At 39.7% G+C, this 19,305-nt stretch overlaps 1 protein-coding gene across 2 annotated transcripts in view; it reads left to right on the forward strand.

Moving 5' to 3' along the window:
• Positions 1 to 12,240, forward strand: part of ERCC8 (ERCC excision repair 8, CSA ubiquitin ligase complex subunit) — a 33,014-nt gene extending 20,774 nt beyond the window's left edge. For both annotated transcript variants that reach the window (XM_042875314.1, XM_042875315.1), the window contains 3 exons: positions 4,355 to 4,552; positions 8,658 to 8,744; positions 10,294 to 12,240. In XM_042875314.1, coding sequence (XP_042731248.1) covers positions 4,355 to 4,552; positions 8,658 to 8,744; positions 10,294 to 10,362 — 354 coding nt within the window. In that variant the 3' untranslated portion in view covers positions 10,363 to 12,240. The remainder of the gene's footprint in view (positions 1 to 4,354; positions 4,553 to 8,657; positions 8,745 to 10,293) is intronic.
• Positions 12,241 to 19,305: the final 7,065 nt, after the last annotated feature.

Here is a 19,305-nt window from a genome sequence, read left to right on the forward strand (position 1 = left end):
TACTTCTCTGCAGCCTTCCAGTACTTGATCAGAACTTATGAACAGGAGGGACGTTGACTTTTTGCATGGTCTGATAAGAGAAGAGGGAATGGCTTAAACCAAAAGAAGGCAGATTTATGTTAGATGTTAAGAGGAGATTGTTTGCTCAGAGGGTACTGCGTCGCTGCCCAGAGAAGTTGTGGATGCCCCATCCCTGGAGGTGGTCAAGGCTAGGTTGAATGGGACCCTGAGCAGCCTGATCTAGAGGTTGGCAATCTTGCTCGTGGCAGGGAGTGGAATTACATAATCTTTAAGGTCCCTTCCACCTAAGCTGTTCTGTGATGACTCCATGGTAATTAATAATATAACTGGGGATAGAGAAATGTGATTTGAACATTACAAAAAATAATGAGCAATGTTTAGATGTTGGGGAAAGTTTTTACTGAGAGAGTGGAGAGGTGCTGGAACAGTTTGTCCGAGTTTGTGGATGCCCCATTCATGGAGATGTTTGAGGCCAGGTTGGATGGGGCCCTGGGCAACCTGATTAGTATTTGATCTAGCGACTGGTAATCCTGCCTGTGGCTAGGAGTTTGGACTTGATCCTTGAGGTCCCTTCTAACCCAAGCCATTCTATGATAGTATTTTTCTTTACTCTTACAATTTTAGAGCGTGGGAGGTTCTTGAAAAGAGTTGTTGTTTTGCAGCATTATTTGTCTTCCCTTTTAAGATCGGACCTCTGTTAGGTTAGGACTCGCTCACTAAAATGGATGCATAAAACAAAGACATGTCATTCACTGCCACAGAGAAAGGAGTAGGTAATAAAATGCAACAATTTAGCACTGTATTTAGCAATCCGCTGGCCAAAGAAGAGAATCAGTGTATGAAAGAGTGTATGCAAAGGAGAAAGTCTATGCAAGTCTATTCAAGCTGCTTCAGGTGATGCTTAGCAGCTCTTCACATTAGCTTTCTTTAGTCCAGGTATCTCTTTTTGGTGGATGTCTGTTATGTCAAATATGAATAGTCCTGTATCAAAAGATACAGAATTTAATCCGTGCATAAGAATTTTCTGAGCAATACTGCAAACTTATGCCTTAGTGGATTTGTATAGCGAAATGAGTTACTATTGAATTATACATTGCTTGTGTGCATCCTGTGTCATAAAAGGAACACAAAACACCGATTCATTGAAAATAGGAAGAATCAAATTGAAGGAGGCAAGTTTTTGCCTTTCTAACAAATGTAAGGTTCTTAATTTAGTTGTTGTTTTAGCAGCATCTTTTTTTTTTTTTTTTTTTCCTCCATTGTATCTCTAGCAGGCAGGAGCATTTATATGGCATATATCCAGACTCTCTTTCCCCCAACCTTCACTTTCCCTTTTATAGTATATGCCTTTGTTATGAACAGTGAGATGGCTTGGGAGTTGTTGCTACAGCTGACATGCTGTGAAAAGGGCTTTTCATCAGCAAAGTAATGTGTTTACCGACAGTATCTTTACAAAATGAGCAATGGGACATTCAGTAAGCCATGCATCTCATGAAAATATTCTCTCAATAGAAAATGAAAATCAACTTAGCTGTATGCTAATGAACTTATGTTTTTGTACATGTTTTTATGACAGAGATTTTTTCTAGATTTGTTCAATGTTTCTTTCTTATGTAAGTGCTATTAGCTACAAGCATACTGTAACCATAGCATGAGCACACTCTCTTGTTGCCTGGCTCATCCTGAATGATCCTTGTATTTGCCTCAGACTTTTTGATAGAAAGCAGTCAATACAGCCAGACATCAAGGAAATACTTACGCTTTAGAAAATTTGTAGTTTTTCATATATATATAAATATTAGCTTAATGTCAAAATATTTTATTTTTTTAATTATATTCCAAGAAAATGTGACGGGGAGCTATATGAGAACCCGGGGAGCTTTATGAGAACCCAGAGATCTTTACTAATGCACGTACAATTTGGCATAAATGACATGCCAATCTCTTGAGGAGATCTTCCCCAGTCTGTATAACACTTGGGATTGCCCTGGCCTAAGTGCAGCACCTTGCATTTGGCCTTGTTGAACCTCATTAGGTTCTCATGGACCCACTTCTCCAGCTTGTCCAAATCCCTCTGGATGGCTTCCCTTCTCCTATGTATGGACTGTACCACTCAGCTTGGTGTTGCCTGCAAACTTGCTGAGGGTGCACCCGATGCCATCGTCTGTGTCACTGATAAATATTTTGAAGAGCACCGGTCCCAAGACCAACCCTTGGGGGGGCACCTGGTGATTGGCCTCCACCCTGACACAGAGCTGTTGATCACAACCATTTGGCTGTGTCCAGCCAGCCAGTTCCACCAAACAGTCCATCTTTCAAATCCACACATCTCCAATTTAGAGAGAAGGATGTGGTGAGGGACCATGTCAAAAGCCTTGCAGAAGTCCAGGTAGATGACATCCACCACTGTTCCCCTGTCCACCAAAGCCGTCACTCCATCACAGAAAGCCACCAGATTGGCCAGTCACGATCTGCCCTCAGTGAAACCATGCTGGCTGTCTCAGATCACCTCTTTGTCTCATATGTGCCTTAACATATCTTCTAGAGGTATCTGCTTCATGATCTTCCCAGTCACAGAGGTGAGACTCACCAGTCTATGGTTCCCTGGGTCTTCCTTACTCCCTTTCTTAAAAATAGGAGCAATGTTTCCCTTTTTCCAGTCACCAGGGACTTTACCAGACAGCCAAGATTTTTCAAGTATGATGGAGAATAGCTTGGCAACCACATCAGCCATTTCTCTCAGAACGCTGGGATGGATATCACCCGGCCCCTTGGACATTCAATTGCATGAGGAGGTCTCAGCTTGTTCCACTGTTACAGTGGGATGGAATCTGCTTCCTACACCCCCACGTAGAGGTTCAGGGCCCTGGCAGACATGGGGAGGAGTCTAATCACCTGTGAAGATGGAGGCAAAGCACTCATTGAGTACATCAGCTTTTTTTGTCTGAGGAAGCCAGCTCCCCGTTACCATCAGAGGGGGAACACTTTCCTTGGCCTGTCTCCTCCTGCCTATGTACCTTTAGAACCCCTTTTTGCTATCTTTCACATCACATCCCTTGCCAAGTTCAGCTCCACCTGTGCCTTGGCTTTCCTAATCCCGTCTCTACACACGTGGACAACAGCCCTGCATTCCTCCCAGGCTACACAACCCTTCTTTCTCTTCTTGCACATTTCCCTCTTTTCTCTCAGTTTAAGCTTCGGGTCCTTGCACAGCCGTGCCTGTTGCCTGCTTCTCCTGCTTGACTTCTGGGCGATGGAGAGCCACTGTGCTTTCAGAAGGGTGTCATTAAAGAGCTGACAGCTGTGTTCTGTGCCCATGCCCTTAAGGACTGTTTCCCCCTCAGCAGTTCCTTGAGCAGCCAAACTTTGCTCTCTTAAAGCACAGGGTCCTGACTCTGCTTTTTGACAGTCCTGCATTACTGGAGATCACAAACTCCACCAGGACACGGTCACTGCAGCCCAGGCTGCCTTCAGCCTTAGCCTTTCTAATGCTCTCCTCTGCATTGGTGAGCACCACGTCCAGTAAGGCTTCACCTCAGGTCGGGTGGATCAGTTTTTGTTTAATATGCGAACTAAAGACTTGCACTGAACTCAATGGATTTTAAGTATAATTATGACATGAATACACTACCAATTCTCTTTATTCTTCCTCTTAAAATTGTGAATGAAATGGTGTCTGAGCCAGCAGTTATTGTGGACTATAAGAAACATTGTTACTACTTCTTTCTGTTTCTATTTGAAAACTAGTATTTAGAAGTGATGTATTGATTTCTTTTTTCCTGTGCTTGGCATATTTTAAGAGCTCGATAGGACAGTGTAATTGCCACGTATTAAAGTAGGTTCTTAAAGCTGTAAATGTTAAATTTGCACTTGATGGAACCTAAGAAAGCACAATGTATATGTTGTTTATAATTGTATACCATTGTATAAGTCTAATAGTGTGCCTATATGACAGAAAATGATTACATTGGATTATCTAGGAATGCGCTTAAGGAGGTAATTCCTGAACCAATTTTAATTTTGGTGATAGTTTGGCTACTAAGTGTAGATTCAGCATATAACCTTTGCAGATTCTGCCTCCAAGAGCTAAATTTCTGATTTATAGTTGTTACTAAGGAGAGTATGAAATTTAATGAACAGGAAGAAGTGATTCTCTTGATACATACCAGTAACTGCAAAGACTTGTGTAACTCTCAGGAATTGTATTAGCATTATGAAGCTTACTTTATGAATTTTACCAGATTAATGAAGAAACAAAATTGCCCTTTTTATGTAAAGTTATTTCCTGTATTTTCAGTTAAGAACTAACAACATAATTTTTTTTGTTTTACAGGTTAACTATGGCAAAGTCTGTAATGAAAGTAGAAAAGGACTTAAATTCAGCGTCTCTTGTGGCTGTAGTCCAGAGTTTGCCTTTGTCCCATATAAAACTACCATTGCTGTTTATACAGTTTTCTCAGGAGAATTGATAACTATGCTTCGAGGTCATTATAATACTGTTGACTGCTGTGTATTTCAACCTAACTTTCAGGTAAGTAAAGTATTGATGACAACTCTGAAGTATTTAAGCAGGAAATTTTTTACTGAGAAGGCGATGAGGCTCTGGCACAGCTGCCCAGAGAGGCTGTGGATGCCACATCGATGGAGGTGTTCAGGGCCAGGTTGGATGGGGCCCTGGGCGGCCTGAGCTGGTGGGTGGCCATGCTGTCCACAGCACGGGGGTTGGAACTTGATCTGTAAGTACCTTTCAACCAAAGCCATGCTGTCATTGCCAAAACATATGCACAAAAAGAGAGAGATTTTCAGGGAAGTACTTTAATCAAAAAGTTTGACAAAACAGATAGTTCTGTGGCCTGTGTGCCAAGTGAAAAAAGTTTGGTAAAATTCTTCTTTGTAGCAGTACACTATGTACTTTGTGCACTGGATTCCTTCAGCTACTCATTTCCTTTCACACAGGTTACTTTTCAGTATACCTAGAATAATTTTTGTCATTGTATTGTCATTACTAAATTGTTTGCATTAAGGCTTTTTCCTGTTTTCTGTAAGAGTGTAGGTGAGGCATTTGCCTTTCTTTGAAACAGCTAAGAATAGTCACAGTAAGAAAGAGTACACCTTCTTAAAGTGCATTGAAATGAAGTGTTAGTATTGCTTGTAGTACTGAGCAACCTCTTAAGTACATGGCTAGAATAATCTTGCTCAAACACCAATAGTTATAACCATCACTGGATCTGTAACAGTTTAGATACACTTGCTGAGAACATGATGAGCTTAGTAAATTAATCCGAGCATGTTTCACATAAGAAATAGCATAGCATTACAAGGATTTGTGGCTTCAGCAGACTGTTTTCCTTGCACACTTTTCCTTTCCTGCTATGGTTCCCTCATATTATTCCCTCATCATTAAAGACTTAAGAGTCACAAAGCCTAATTTGTCATGTGATATTTTACAAATTGTTTATGCTGTTGTGCCATGAGCAGCGTAGAGACTGCGGATTTTAAGTCTGTTATATACTTACCTTCAGGTGTTGAGCACAGCACCTTATCTTCCAGGTCCTCCTTTCTAGTCTTATGTTTCTAAAATATCCAGCAGAAATATTTGAGTCAGAAAGGGCAATTATTATCTTTTTGTGACTCATTTACAGGTGAAAAATATAGCTGATGATCAACATCTTTCTTACGTTTTAGCACATGTGAAATGCGTGTGCACTGTACAGTTTCTACAGTTGCCACCTAGTACTGGATCTCTGTTAGCATTTTCTTCATACTATTCATAATATTCTTTCAAGCTTCTTTGCTATCTTTAAACTTTTTGGATGATTTTTCATACCCACCGCTAAATCTCATCTTCAGTTTTTCTTAATATTTTTTCAGAATTGTGTAAAAAATATCCCAGATCCCCATGCAGCTGTTTGGAATCCAGTGGTGTTACTCTTTGTCTGTTCTTATTAGGCCCAAATTAATTAGCAGGTTCGTGTTTGAGATACCATGGGGACCTGTCTCCACAGAGTGGCATGAGATTTAGTTAATGTATGTATATGTCCCTTTTGAAATCTTGGGAATAGAGCCATAAAATCCATATTATTGTTGGCCTAAATTTTTCTTACGTAAATCTCTCTGTGAAGTTAATAAGATGTTAGTCTGCTTGAGTAATAAGAACTGTAGAATTTAGCTTATTAAAAGAGCCATTAATCTTATAAGAGTAGGTAATTTCAAGGGTGGTGTGGAAAAGGAAATACTCATTGTGAAATCTTTAAGATGCTGTTTACTGTTGAACTGAGTATGCTGGATATCATTGCATGATATTAACTGCTTAAAATAATCTACGTAAACAAACAAGACCTACGTTTTTCTTTCAGAAAAAGAAATGAAATTAAGCCCCACACACAAATAACATGCCATAAAATATTAGCCACACCTCAGGAGCTAGTGTTGTTTGAAATTAGAGCTACTTGTATTTTTCAGGAAATGCCAGTGACACCAGCAAAGGAATTTGGCAAATGTAGTTGTAGGCAACACATAAAGATAACTAAAATTTAGGGTAGGTCTTATCTACAATCTTTCCTCAGAGTTTGAAAGCATAATATAGAAATATTATACTATACTGTAACATAAACAATGCAGGAGCCTTACCCACCGTCTCTTCTTTTGACTGACTTCAGGTGTGAGTCAGCATTTCAGGCTGTAATAATTGTGTTAGTCCAGTGCAGCGTATTACCTGAAGATCTTGCAATCCCAGGATAAAAGAAATGTAACAAATATTAGTACAGATTAAGTAGAAGTATGCTGATGCCGCCATTACATTCCTTACAAGGAGGAATGTGCGGTTGTGAGGAGTTGCTTGTTTTAAAACTCAAATGGTATCCCGCATCCTGCCAGAGACAGGATGCTTGAGTGGAGTACTGCTGACAGGATGAAGTGAGGTTTGACCCATGCCTTGGTGTAACTTAGATCTGTCATCTTCTTCTAGGCAAGATAATTAGAATAATAAATTAGATAATAAATCAGTTTATCAGTCATAAAACTATAAACTCTAATCTTGCGTGTCTTTTATGCATGAGTAACTGGGAGCAGTTTTATGGAAGTAGGGAGCTTATAAAAAAAGGCAGGCTGACTTTTTGCATAGATAGGACAAGGAGAAATGGCTTTAAGCTGAAAGAGTGGAGATGTAGATTAGATATTTGTAGGAATTTCTTTACTCAGAGGCAGTGAAGCACTGTCACAGGCTGCCCAGAGAAGCTGTGGGTGCCCCATCCCTGTAGGTGTTCAAGGCAAGGTTGGATGGTGCTTTGGATAGCCTGAGCTGGTGGGGAGCAGCCCTGCCCATTGCAGGCGTTGGAACTGGGCGAGATTTAAGGTCTCTTCCAGCCCAAGTTCTTCTCTGATACTTGAGAAGTGTATCAGTTCACTTGGAAAAGATTACCCATCAAAGTGGGTATCTATTCCTCTAAGTGCCTACTAAGCATTAAGTTTTTGCACCATCAGTGTATTTCACGTAGTTCTAGAATTACATCTACATAATACAGAAGGAGACTTTCTGCCAAGGTGTATCTCTAATAATTTATTGAACTTACATTGAATCAATTTACTATAATTATGCACATACGCACAGTTACCAGTTTAAGTCAGCACATTTAAAGACTTTTATGTTGTCAGTTTGAATACAGAAAAATTACATTGTATGTCTCTCTTGTGCAGTTTAAACACAGGGGCCATATTTGAGTGTTGTCAGATACTTTATGTAAGAAGCAGCAGTGTGTTTCAAGATTTAAGGCGTATGAGAGAATCGGCACGTTGGCTCATTTAGAAAAGAGAAGCATTATTACTGCAAAGTTTACTGTGAAGTTTGTGCATTATTTCTCATTAACAAAACATCCTCAGTTTAAAGCGGCAGAAAAGTCTCTATTTCCTTAATAACTAAGAAAATGAAGCTGTATTTGATTGTTTGCTGTTCCGTGCAGAAGCTGTTTGCTTCCATGTGTTTGCAGGATGCCTTGCACAATGGAACCGCGGTTCTTAGTCATTACCATAATAAATAAGGCTATTTATATTAAAAATAATAAATCAGTCTTTCTGATCTCTCTGTCTTCCCAGCAGGATACAGTTCTTTATTTGTTCTTTTCCTTTACCCTAGGCATACTAAAACTATGTTTACTTAGTATTTCTTTACTCCATACTTAGACTCTCTTCTAACATGTGTCTGAGTAGATGACTGTAGCCTGACTCATATTTTTTAATTAAAAAAAAATAGTTTTTCCTTTTTCTTTCTTGCATCTCCATTGACAATCTTTTAAGCTTTCTGATTTTTAAAATACATTTCTCTTCAGTACACATGAAAAAGGGAAGAAGATAAGAAGATAAGTGCTTTTAGGCAATGAAGTATGCTTAAATGTGAGTAGTAGTATGTTGGTGAGTAGTCTGGGGAGAATACATAAACATTCTTTTTGCTTAGCATATTTTTTAAAAATACTATTTGTCAAGATTATATTAGAACTAGAAATAATGCATTTGTAATGCATAATTTGAAATAATGCATAAATAATGTATTTAAAAATAAATATTCCGTGCACTTTTTTCCCCAACATCATTCACTATCCAGTATATTTCTACATGAGTCATTTTTACTTGCTTTCTTAAAGGAACTTTATAGTGGTAGCAAAGACTGCAATATCCTTGCGTGGATACCAGCTCTTCGAGAACCAGTTCTTGATGATGTTTCAGAGAAGGTAATTAATATTTTTTCGGTTTGAACTGTTCTTTTTATGGCTGTTGTACTTGGGTGGGAAATAGTTACATATGAAATAATTGTTCCATTATCAGAATTTTTACCAGCTGCTGATTTAGAGGAGAATCAATGGTTGTTTTGGTACAGTCTTCCAGTTGCTGTGAGGTTTTGGGAGGGTTTTTCTTTCACAGTTGCATATAACCACTTTGTAGACTTCTAGCTTCACATTTTGTTAAAAGTAGCACTTCTCATTTGGCTAAAAAAAAAAAAAGACTCTAAACAAGCAAACTTTAATAACTAAGGGAAGACATTTGGGCTATTTCAGGGAAGATTCATCGATAATGTTTTCTAAGAAAGTATGTTTTTCCTCTTAGTGCTAGAGCAGAGCCATAAAAATTATCCTTGCAGTTCGAGGTGGGGAGAAATTTGTAGATTTTGAAGAACTGAAACAGAATCAATCTGGTAAACTGTACTTCTGTTAAAGAAATCAAGTTTCTACTGTGTCTTTTTTTGCTCATTTTGCTATGTTCTTGCTCACAGCATACAAAAATTCCAGTTTTAAAGTTATGAAATGTTTCATTTGTGGGAATGATCAGAGTTGAAGCAGTTTTGTGATGTTTGCTTCATTTAGAAGCGTAGATTATTTCAAAGCTATCCTACATTTTAGCAAATTTTTTAAAGTAGCTTCAGAAGTTGGATAACCTAAAGCCAAAATGTGCTCAACTGACCTGAGGTGAAAACTTTTGCTTTAGCTAACAATTTTGCTGTGAGTTAATTATTTTTTTCTCTATGCAAAACAAAACAGCAACAGCAGCAACAACCACAGCAAAACATTGTTTGCCCAGCTGTGGCTGTAAGTGCTGTTTGAAGTTTGACATTACGGAGGTATTTTCTTAAACTGCAGCTGCTGTTTGCAAAGTTGGTAAGTCAGCACTGCCTCTGAAAGAAACAGTTCTGCTCCCTACTGCTCTGACACTAGTTACTATTATTTCTCACGTTCTAGAACAGACATTGAATTTCCCTTAACGGTCAAAATAAGACCCCAGGATGGAATTAAACAAGGAAAACTGTTTTACCCAGAGTCAGAACTATGATTCAGTGCAACACATGGCTGCACAAACTCTCAAGCTGAAGTGAGAACTAGTTATTAGATGTAAACAGAGGCCAAAATTACTTGAGAGCGTGCTGCTAGGTTATTCTAGGCCAGTGAATTTCTGACTTAAAAACTATTGACATAAAACAAACACAGTAATATCTATATGTCATAATTTAAATTCAGAAATATGTTAATTTCCAGTCAGTACTCCAGATCTTTTGGCTAAAGTGGAAATTAAACAGAGTACTGTTTCTTCTTCTGGTTTGTCTTGTCTGTATTGTCTTGTCTCTAATCAGCAGAATGGCCAAAGAGTTCTTTAAGAAAATCCATTAACCATGACAGAGACAAGATAGTCTGCAGATAGATAGTAATTTAAGAAACGCCTTTAGCACTGCACTTATTTGATTTGATTTTTAATTAAGCCAACCACTGAGAGGATTTTTATTTTCTTTAGTCTCTGCGTCGGCAGCACTTAAATCCAGCGTATGAAGATGCGTGGAGCAGCAGTGATGGCGAAGACTGAATTTCAATTACATGCTAATACAACATTGACATTCAGGCACTGCATTCAAGGACTTTATCTGCAGAAGTGGATATTGGTAGATTTATTGTGACGGGATTCCTGATACTATTCTCTTAAAGCAGAGTCAGAAACGAGATTCTACTTCTTTCTTGTCTTCTTTCTTCCCTGTTACCTTTACCTCTAAAGATTTACTTTTTATGCTTTTTTTAAAAGATACTTTCCTTCACCCACTGGTCTTCTTTTTTCAGTATTGAACAACTGATAAAGGAAAATTTAAATCCCTTGGGACCAGTTAGCGTTGCATTGTGGTATCACTAATACATAAAGAGGTAACCCCTCATTTCAGAGAGATGATACAGAGGATTTTGCCTTACGAAGGACTAACTCAGGGATACTTTTTCACAGTGTCTAGATGGAGGAGGCTGGGTCCATTTTCAACTGCTTATATGTACTTTGGGAGCTAACAGAATTTTGTGCTGTTCTTTTAAATTTCATCAGTTCTGCAAAAGTTTCTCTAGAAATGCAGTATTCAGTTCAGAAAGAGGCATAGCTGGGATCATTAATTCAGTATTTGTTTGGTGACCCCATCAGCTACTATCTTAATCTGTACTATAAAATTAAGAATAGAGGCTAGGGTTTCATTAGGGTTTTTATTGCTGCTCTTAAGAGGTTTTTAAGATCAGCAAGTAACTTCTACAAATAACTCTCACATCCCTAGCCAACATGGAGAATTCATGGACAGAGACAGACATTACGTACAGTGCAAGGCAAAGAAAGGATCACATTTTAAGTAAGACACAGAAAACCTAGTCCTTCAATACTGCTTTCTTCTGAATTTATAGTCCTAAAGCTGGTCTGTTTTGGAAAGGAGGAGTTGTGTGGAATCACTGTCTAATCACAGTCACTAGCTGTTGCCTGAGACACTGCATAATCACCAGTTGGGGACTTGAGTTATGATCAGAAATGCAGTTTATTCAGGAAAAAAATAAAAAAACCTTTCCAAACCAGAGGTAAGGGTAGGACAACAAACTCAGACAGAAGGAAAAAAATGTTGTATATATTAATGAAAGAAAATAAGTTAATCTTTTTATGATGTGTATCGTTAGTATGATTATTATGCATATTGTAGTTAATTTGCTGTCTTTTTGTATTTAATATCTATACAAGGTAACAACTGTCAATTTTTGTATCAGTGTAGAAGCCAGAATAATACAAAGTGAGAAGTGCACGTGTCAGGCAAATGTAATAACTAAACAAGTTTGATATGTAATCTGAATTTGCTGGTGGATACAGAAAATTTAGCTTGCCCTATTAAATCAAGCCGTAAAGTGGAAAACTTCCCAGAGTTTCAGATTAAGTTAGTTTAAGGACCATGCTGCCACTTTCTGAGACTAGATGAGTGAATTTTCTACTTGTTAAAAGATGATCACTTTCATTACAGTAGTGGCTGTTCCACCTGAGAGTGGAAAACTTAGGGAACATATTTGAGGCAAAATTACTTGTTTTGATTTTTCTTTTAAAAAGTATGTGCTATTAAAGAGACCTTTCTGTGTGTTATAATTGTGCTTATAATTTGTGTATGCCAACTGTAGCTCATGTATTTGGTATCTGGATTTCTGAAATGCTGCTCGGTACGTCATAGCAGAGCTAGTTAGCAAAGAATAAATCCATTATTTGTTAAATCAGTTTTCAGTTGTGTGTAACATGACCATGGATTATGTTGAATTTAGGAAAGAAATAACCCACAAAAATGCATCCTCAATCAAACGAGGCCTGTGGGGATCTTGTAATGGTGTATAGAATGGGAGAGATGTAGAAATTTGAATGATTTAAGAAGGTAAACTGTAAAGCAAACCCATAAATGACTGTTGCATTATATTTTGTTGCTGTTTGTGTTTTGTTTTTGAATGGCCTTCCTCTCTCAAAGTTCCCTTTCATAAGTTTGCAAGTTTCTTCAGGTTTGTTTTTTCTCATAAGGTGTTCAGATGCAAACATGACAAGCTTGGTAAGGAAGCTCCCATACCCTATTCTTGAAGTATTGTGCTGCTGATGCAGAAGAAGAATGCAGAAGTGCTCCACTGTTCCCCAATGTCCCACCATCTACAGCCATGCTTAGTGAGCAACGCTGCTTTCTGTTAGCCAATTCACAATTAAACAATTCTGTTAGAAGATGAGAATAATCAGAAATTTTCTAGCCATCCTTTTTGGACCAATAGCTCCGCTTATCAGTGCCAAAATAAATTTATTGTGCCTAATACAGTATAATATAGTTGTCCTACTGTGGGCAACTCTGTGTTTTTCCAGTTATCCAAATGCTTTCTGGGGCCTTGTCCCTGTGACTATAGTCTGAAAAACATATCCGTTTAATTTTTTTTGCTTCCTACTCCTCACTTCCCTGTGCTTTGAGTGCACAGGTGTTGAGATTGGAAGGGATTCTGACAATCACCTGTATCACTACTTACAAGCCTCCAACTCCAACTTTTAGCCACTAATAGCAAGCCTCTGGGCATTGCATTTCACCTGTTCTTCAGTTTTATCTCTTACCTAGTCTACACTTCATCAGCTTACATGTAAGGGTGTTTTGAAAGAGTGTCAAAAGCCTTACTGAAGTCAAGGTAAATGTAACCAACTGTTCCCTCTCATCTGCTTAGTTGGATATCATCACAGGAGGCTGGAAGGCTGATCAGTCATGATTTCCCCATCATACAGTCATGCTGACTGCTCCCAAACATTTTCGTGTTCTCATGTGTCTGGAAAAGGCTTCCAGGGCTACTTAAATTACATTGGCAGGAATGGGGATGAGGTTGACTGGCCTGCATTTGCCCTTCCTGAAGACAGGAGTGACCTTCCAATTCTCAGAAACCTCTCTAGATTCTTATGACCTTTCCAAGATAACTGGGATTATCTTTGCAACAGTATCAGCCTACTTCCTCACCAGCAGTTGGTGCATCCAGTCAACCACCATGGGCTTGTGTAAGTATTCCCTAGCTAGCTCTTCTTTTTGTTGCAGACTTTTGATTCATTTCACAGACTTGAGATTGCTAAAAGCCAATCTAATCAGTGACGACAGTGCCAAAGAAGTACTTTGTACCATTTTACCATGTCCTTTGTCTCCATTTCACCTGCCCACATTTTCAAGGGCCCACACTCACCCTAATCTCTCTTTGCTGCCTGTAAAAGGTTTTCTTTATTCATGTTCATCACCAGATTTAATTCCAGATGAGTTTGGATTTCTTAAACCTATACATGTATGCTTGGACTGGTTTGTTTTTTTTTTAAATATTCTTCCATGCTTCCACTTCTTTTGTGCTTCCTTCTTTGCATTTTGAGTTTTGTCAGGTTCTTGTTTTTCAACTGTGCAGATATCCTTCCACCTTTGCTTGATTTTCTGCAAGACGGGATGAACAATGTTGGAACTTGGAGGAGGTGATCCTTGAAAACAAACCAGCTCTCCTGCATTCTCCTCCTGGGCCAAATTCTGTGAGATTATTCCTAATAAAATCTTGAGTAGGGACCTATTTGAAAATTCTTCATACAAAAGAGGTGATTCTCCCTCAGTATTTAGTATTGGTGCAGCCTCACCTTGAATATTGGATGCAGTTTTGGGCTTCGCAGTGTAGATAGGATGTTATGGTCCTTGAATATGTCTGAAGGGGGACAACAAAGCTGGTGACAAAGCTTGAAGCCATGTCCTGCAAAGCAATCTGAGGGCACTCAAGTGGCCCAGTCTGGAGAAGAGGAGGCTGAGAGTTGACTTCACTTCTCCCTGCAGCTCCCTGAGGAGGGGAGGAAGAAGGAGGTGCTGGGCTCTGTTGCGGGAGCCAAGGGCAGGATGGAAATGGCACAGAGCTGCTAGAGGGAGGTCAGGAGAGGTGTTTGGAAACATCTCTGTGCTGTGACATGTCAGATCCTGGCACAGACTGCGCGGAGATGTGGCTGAGACCTGTGCTGTCAGTGCTCAAGGGGCGTTAGGCATTGCCCTCAGTAATGTGCTGTAAACTCTGTTTAGCCCTGAGGTGATCAGGCAGCTGGACTCAGTGATCACTGTAGATCTCTTTCAACTCTTCCATTCCATTCCATCCCATCCTCCTATGCTCTTACGAGGTTCATTTTCATATTGTTGCAGTATAACTTTTTGCATCATACCAGTTTTGCATAAGCTGTGCCATGAATGCAGTGTGGGATTCAGCTCAGGAAGAGGTGGGCTGGGGATTATCTGCCCAAGTATTTCTCTACTCACACTCCTGTCAGGCTAGTGTTTGAAGTTGTCCCAGACAGCTAAAAATAGGTTTGTTTTGTTTTTGTTTTTGCCTCAGGGGTTTATTACTCCTATTAGGAGTTGTTATCTTCTGCAAAGGAATCCTCCCAAATTATTTTCCGCCATCAGTTGATATTCTCACTCTTAACTGTTGTCCTCCGGTGGAAGGAGAGGTGTTTCTGGTGAAGGAAATGAGAAGTACCTCTCATTTGGGCAAGAATCCAGTCCCATTCTGCAGTTGAGTTGCTGCAAACCTTCCATGTAATGACAGTAACTGGTAGATGATGCTAGTTTCCAAGTTTTTAAATCATTTGGTACTAAGCAGCATCTCAAACATCAGTTCTGTGAATGTTCTGCTGGAATTTCTATGAAAAGATTCTAGCTGTAGTGAATTTATTATTTGTGTTCCAGATTTTTTACACATCTTTTTAGTGCTGACTAAATCTGAATTTCTTCCTCTTTAATAAATATTTTGTTTCCATGCTAATGTGTTTTTATGCTATTTGAGCTCTTTCAGAGTCAGAAATGCAGGAAGGGGTATAGTATAAGCTTAATTGTACTTCCCGTGTCAACCAGAAAAAGTAGCAAACATCTTAAGATCCAGTCAGGTGTTAGAAGGAGCACTGTTTTCATGTTGAAATAAAGTCATGCACTTGAGAGGCAGCTAGCTGATAGCTGAATGCTATGTTCCTGTTAAAAACAATGAGAAAGTTTGGAGTTTGAAGAGAGTTGGAGCTGAGCTGGAGAGCACTCCATCACCGCAGTGAGTGCTGGGACTGAGCAGTCAAATGTGTTAAAACGCGTACAGAAATGTTTGCATCCTGTAAGGCCATTCCGGGAATTTACTATTGCTTCGAAGACTTGCTTTGCCTGCCAAGGAAGTTGAGAAGAGTTTTATTTCAGTTTGATACAGAAGGTACAGAAGAGGGAAAAAAATACTTTTTCTCACAAGAGATCAAAGAACTTAGTTTCCCTTTTAGCCTAGGGAAACAAAGGAGATGGGAGCCAGTCTGAGCCAGCTGAGTGTAAGAAAAGGCTCCTTCAGCCTGAGTGAAAGCTGAGCTCTGCAAAGGCAGGCAGGTAATGCTCCTTGATTGTTCATGTCTAGGTCATGATGCTTGCAAAGAGTCAGGCATCGAGACAAAGGTGGTTAACTCTCAAATACTGGGGGAAAAAAAAGAAAAAAAAAGAAAAAAAAAAGGTAAACACTACAGCCTTTCCCCTTTCTCTTGCCCAGTATGTATATGCTTTTATACATCTGCTCACAAGAAAAGGTGTAGGGATTTTGCTGTTTGGATTTACAATCAAGCCAGGTTTCTATTGCATGAAGCACCCTTTTTTAGTAATGAGTAAGTTATTCACATATTCAGCCAGCTTATCCAGGGCCCTGAGAACTCTGACATCACAAAGCAGAAAAAATTATTAAATCTGGGGACATTAACAAAGCTGTCTTTTTCCCCTTATGTTTAACTTTTCGTTAGAGTCCTTATCCTACTTCATATGGCTATATGTATGCATTTTATATATATGTATACATTTGTGGTGTATATATACGTATATAATATAAATGCCACTACTTTGGCACCATGGGAGAAAAGTTCTTGCTTGTTACCTAATTTTTAACACAGGTAAATATCTACTGCATACAGATGGGAATTGTAAGCTCTTTGCTGAATGTTGGGCTAGATTCTGTCATGATGAATCACAGCATCATAGAATCACAAAACTACAGGTGTTAGAAGAGAACTCTGTTATCACCAAACCCAACCTCCTGCTAAAACCCTGCAGCAGGTTGCACAGGAAAGTGTTCAGACAGGTTTTGAGTATCCCCAGAGAAGGAGAATTCAAAACATCTCCTGGCAGCTTCTTCCAGTGCTGTGTCGCTCTCGGAATAAAAAGCTTTTTTCTCATGTTCTGATGGAACTTCCTGCATTTCAGTTTGTGCTCACTGCCCCTTGTCCAGTTGCTGTGCACCACTGAAAAGAACCTGATCCCATTCACCTGACCCCTGCCCTTTATATTTGTATGGATTGATAAGATCTCTCCTCAGATGTCTTTTCCCCAGGCTGAACAGCCTTTCCTCACATGGGAGATGCTCCAGGCCCCTCATTGTCTTTGTGGCCCTCCCCTGGACTCTCTAAGAGTCCCACATTTGTCTTGTACTGGGAAGCCCAGAACAATGAACATGTAAGCTGAGCATTAGTACCAATGAAGTTTGAGATATATAGTCAAGTAATGGGCTTATCAGTTGAGATATGGAAAATGTCCCACTATATACTTCTAACATGTAACACATAGGAACTAATATGGTTATAATAGTCCACGAAGAGAGTGAGTCTGAGTTTTTACCATGTTCATGGCCCCCTTGATGTGTGCTGAGGTTCTGACACTTAAGAGACATTCTTCAAGGCCGTGTATGGGTTTCAGTGGGGAGCAGATAAATGCTTGTAACATCCAACTAATCAAAAACACGTAAATCATATCATTGAAGTCCTTTGGTGTGGTCAAAGATGAGTTATATAATGGACATGCCTTCTTCCCTCCTCCCCTTGTTTTTGTTTTCTTTTAGTCTATTTTATGAAGATAATGGGAATGGAGGATAAATAGGCATGACTGAGCGGCCAGGAATTCAGGCAGCTGCCTGCCTGCTGCCTGCAGCTTCATCCCTTCAAACCATATCCATGTGCCATATGGCCAGCCATACCCGCCAGCCCACATGCCTGCAAAGATGACAGCTGGCCAATGCCATCTTCAATGCTGGCAATGCACAGACACCCCTAACTCAGCCAAACTCTACTAAGCCTAAGAGTTGAGAATAAATGTTTGAGGTAATAAAAGAAGAGCTTTCTATTTACATATGAAACATCATTTTAATTGCATAGGCACACAGAGTTGTTCTTAGTTTTCATTTTGTTACCATATGATTTAAAGTTAAGGAAGAAGAAAAAATTGTATATTTTGGGTTATGCATTATCTTCGTGCTAAGTGGATACCTGCGGAATTCTGGAAGATCTGAGGTTGACAAGGCCCTCCAGTTCCATCTGGCCCAACCCCTGCTCCAGCTGGAGCACCCAGAGCAGGGCGACCACGTCCAGGTGGCTTCTGGACATCTCCAAGGAGGAGACCCCACAACCTCTCTGGGCAGCCTGTGCCAATGCTCCATTACCTGCTCAGCACAGAAGTGCTCCTGGTGCTCAGGGGGAACCTCCTGTGCCTCCCGTGTTCCTATTTATGCCCACTGCCTCTTGTCCTGGCACTGGGCACCACTGACAGAGCCCAGCTCTGTCCTTCTTCTTGGAAACCACATGAGGAAGCCTTTGGGTATTTAGGGACATGGGGTGAGATCCCTTCTAAGCCTCCTTTTCTCCAGCCTGAACAGCCCCAGTTCTCCCAGCTTCTCCTCAGAGGAGGGTGTTCCTGTCTCAGTGCACTCCAAACTCCATGAATCCACACTTTTCTGTTGGGAGTGAGCAGCATTGGTGATCCCAAAGAGGTTTTATAGTAAATCTCCTCATGCCAAATTGGAGATTAACATCAGCAGTTTAAATCATTCCAACCAGTTATTTTTACAGCCATACATTTGTAATCTGCAGTAACATGTTTAAGCATGAGTGGGGTAATCAACTTGGCAACGCAGATAATATGCCTTTGTAACATGCAGAATAGAGCAATGCAGGGGGCAGAGTCAAGGGGGGCTGTTAAGGTGTTTTAGCTGTTTTTGGTGATGGTTTTAAGAATACAAAGCATTTTACTTTTCTATTGACTGCAAAGCATTTGACAGGATATTTGTATTGTATCAGTTACAGGTCTCAGCATCCTTGTTTTGTATTAGTTGTAATAAGACTTCTAAGGCAAAAGTCTCAGCCTCCAGTGGCTTCACAAAAATATTCTAAAACAATTTGTAATATGATTTTTATAAAAGTTAGATCCAAAAAGTGAAATCATTTTAGATAAAGGAAGATGTTATGCTCTTGCTGGAAATCAATGGGAAGAACAGACTCACGTTGGTAGCCAGCCAGTTCCATTTGTATTTAAAACTTGAACTTAAAAGTTGATTCATAATCCTCTCTGCTCGTAGCTTAGGCTGGCCTCTGAAGGAACCATAGCTATTATTGCTTGCCCGCAGTGTGTAACTTTCATCCACAAAAATGTATCTCAGTGTGCATGGTGAAACTTTAATTTGCTGCTGCTATTTTAAGACAGAGGAGGGAAAAAAAAAATAAAAGAAAAAAAAGAGACAGAGACAAAAGGGAATCCTTCCTTCCAGTGCAGCGTATTCATTTTCTCCTGGCATCAGCGTTACCCAGACATATTAACTCTGTCTCTCATGAGCAGCCCAACTCATGTAGCCCACATAGCTCACCTGTGTGGAGCCCCATGCTGCAAGGCTAGGCTTCCTGCCTTGCTACTGCCTTAGCATGCTTCTTTTGTGCTCTCAATCAAAACAGCACGATGAGCACAGCTGTGGGGAGCCCATGTTTGTTGTATTTAAGGATACACCAAAGAGGAGGTGTAGGGTAAGAATCCTGAGTTCCCATGTTTTCTGGCAGTCAGTAGGGAGTGTCTCACATTGCTCAACAGTTAATTACTGTTGCTATCACCTCCTACACTCTGCTGTAACTCCTAAGGAAATCAGCTGATTGTGATTCTCATGCTAGCAAACATGAAAAAAATGTTTTTGGACT

Source organism: Lagopus leucura, unplaced genomic scaffold (assembly GCF_019238085.1).
Source record: "Lagopus leucura isolate 7727_CA_CO unplaced genomic scaffold, USGS_WTPT01 Super-Scaffold_100014, whole genome shotgun sequence".
NCBI classification, from domain to species: Eukaryota; Metazoa; Chordata; class Aves; order Galliformes; family Phasianidae; genus Lagopus; species Lagopus leucura.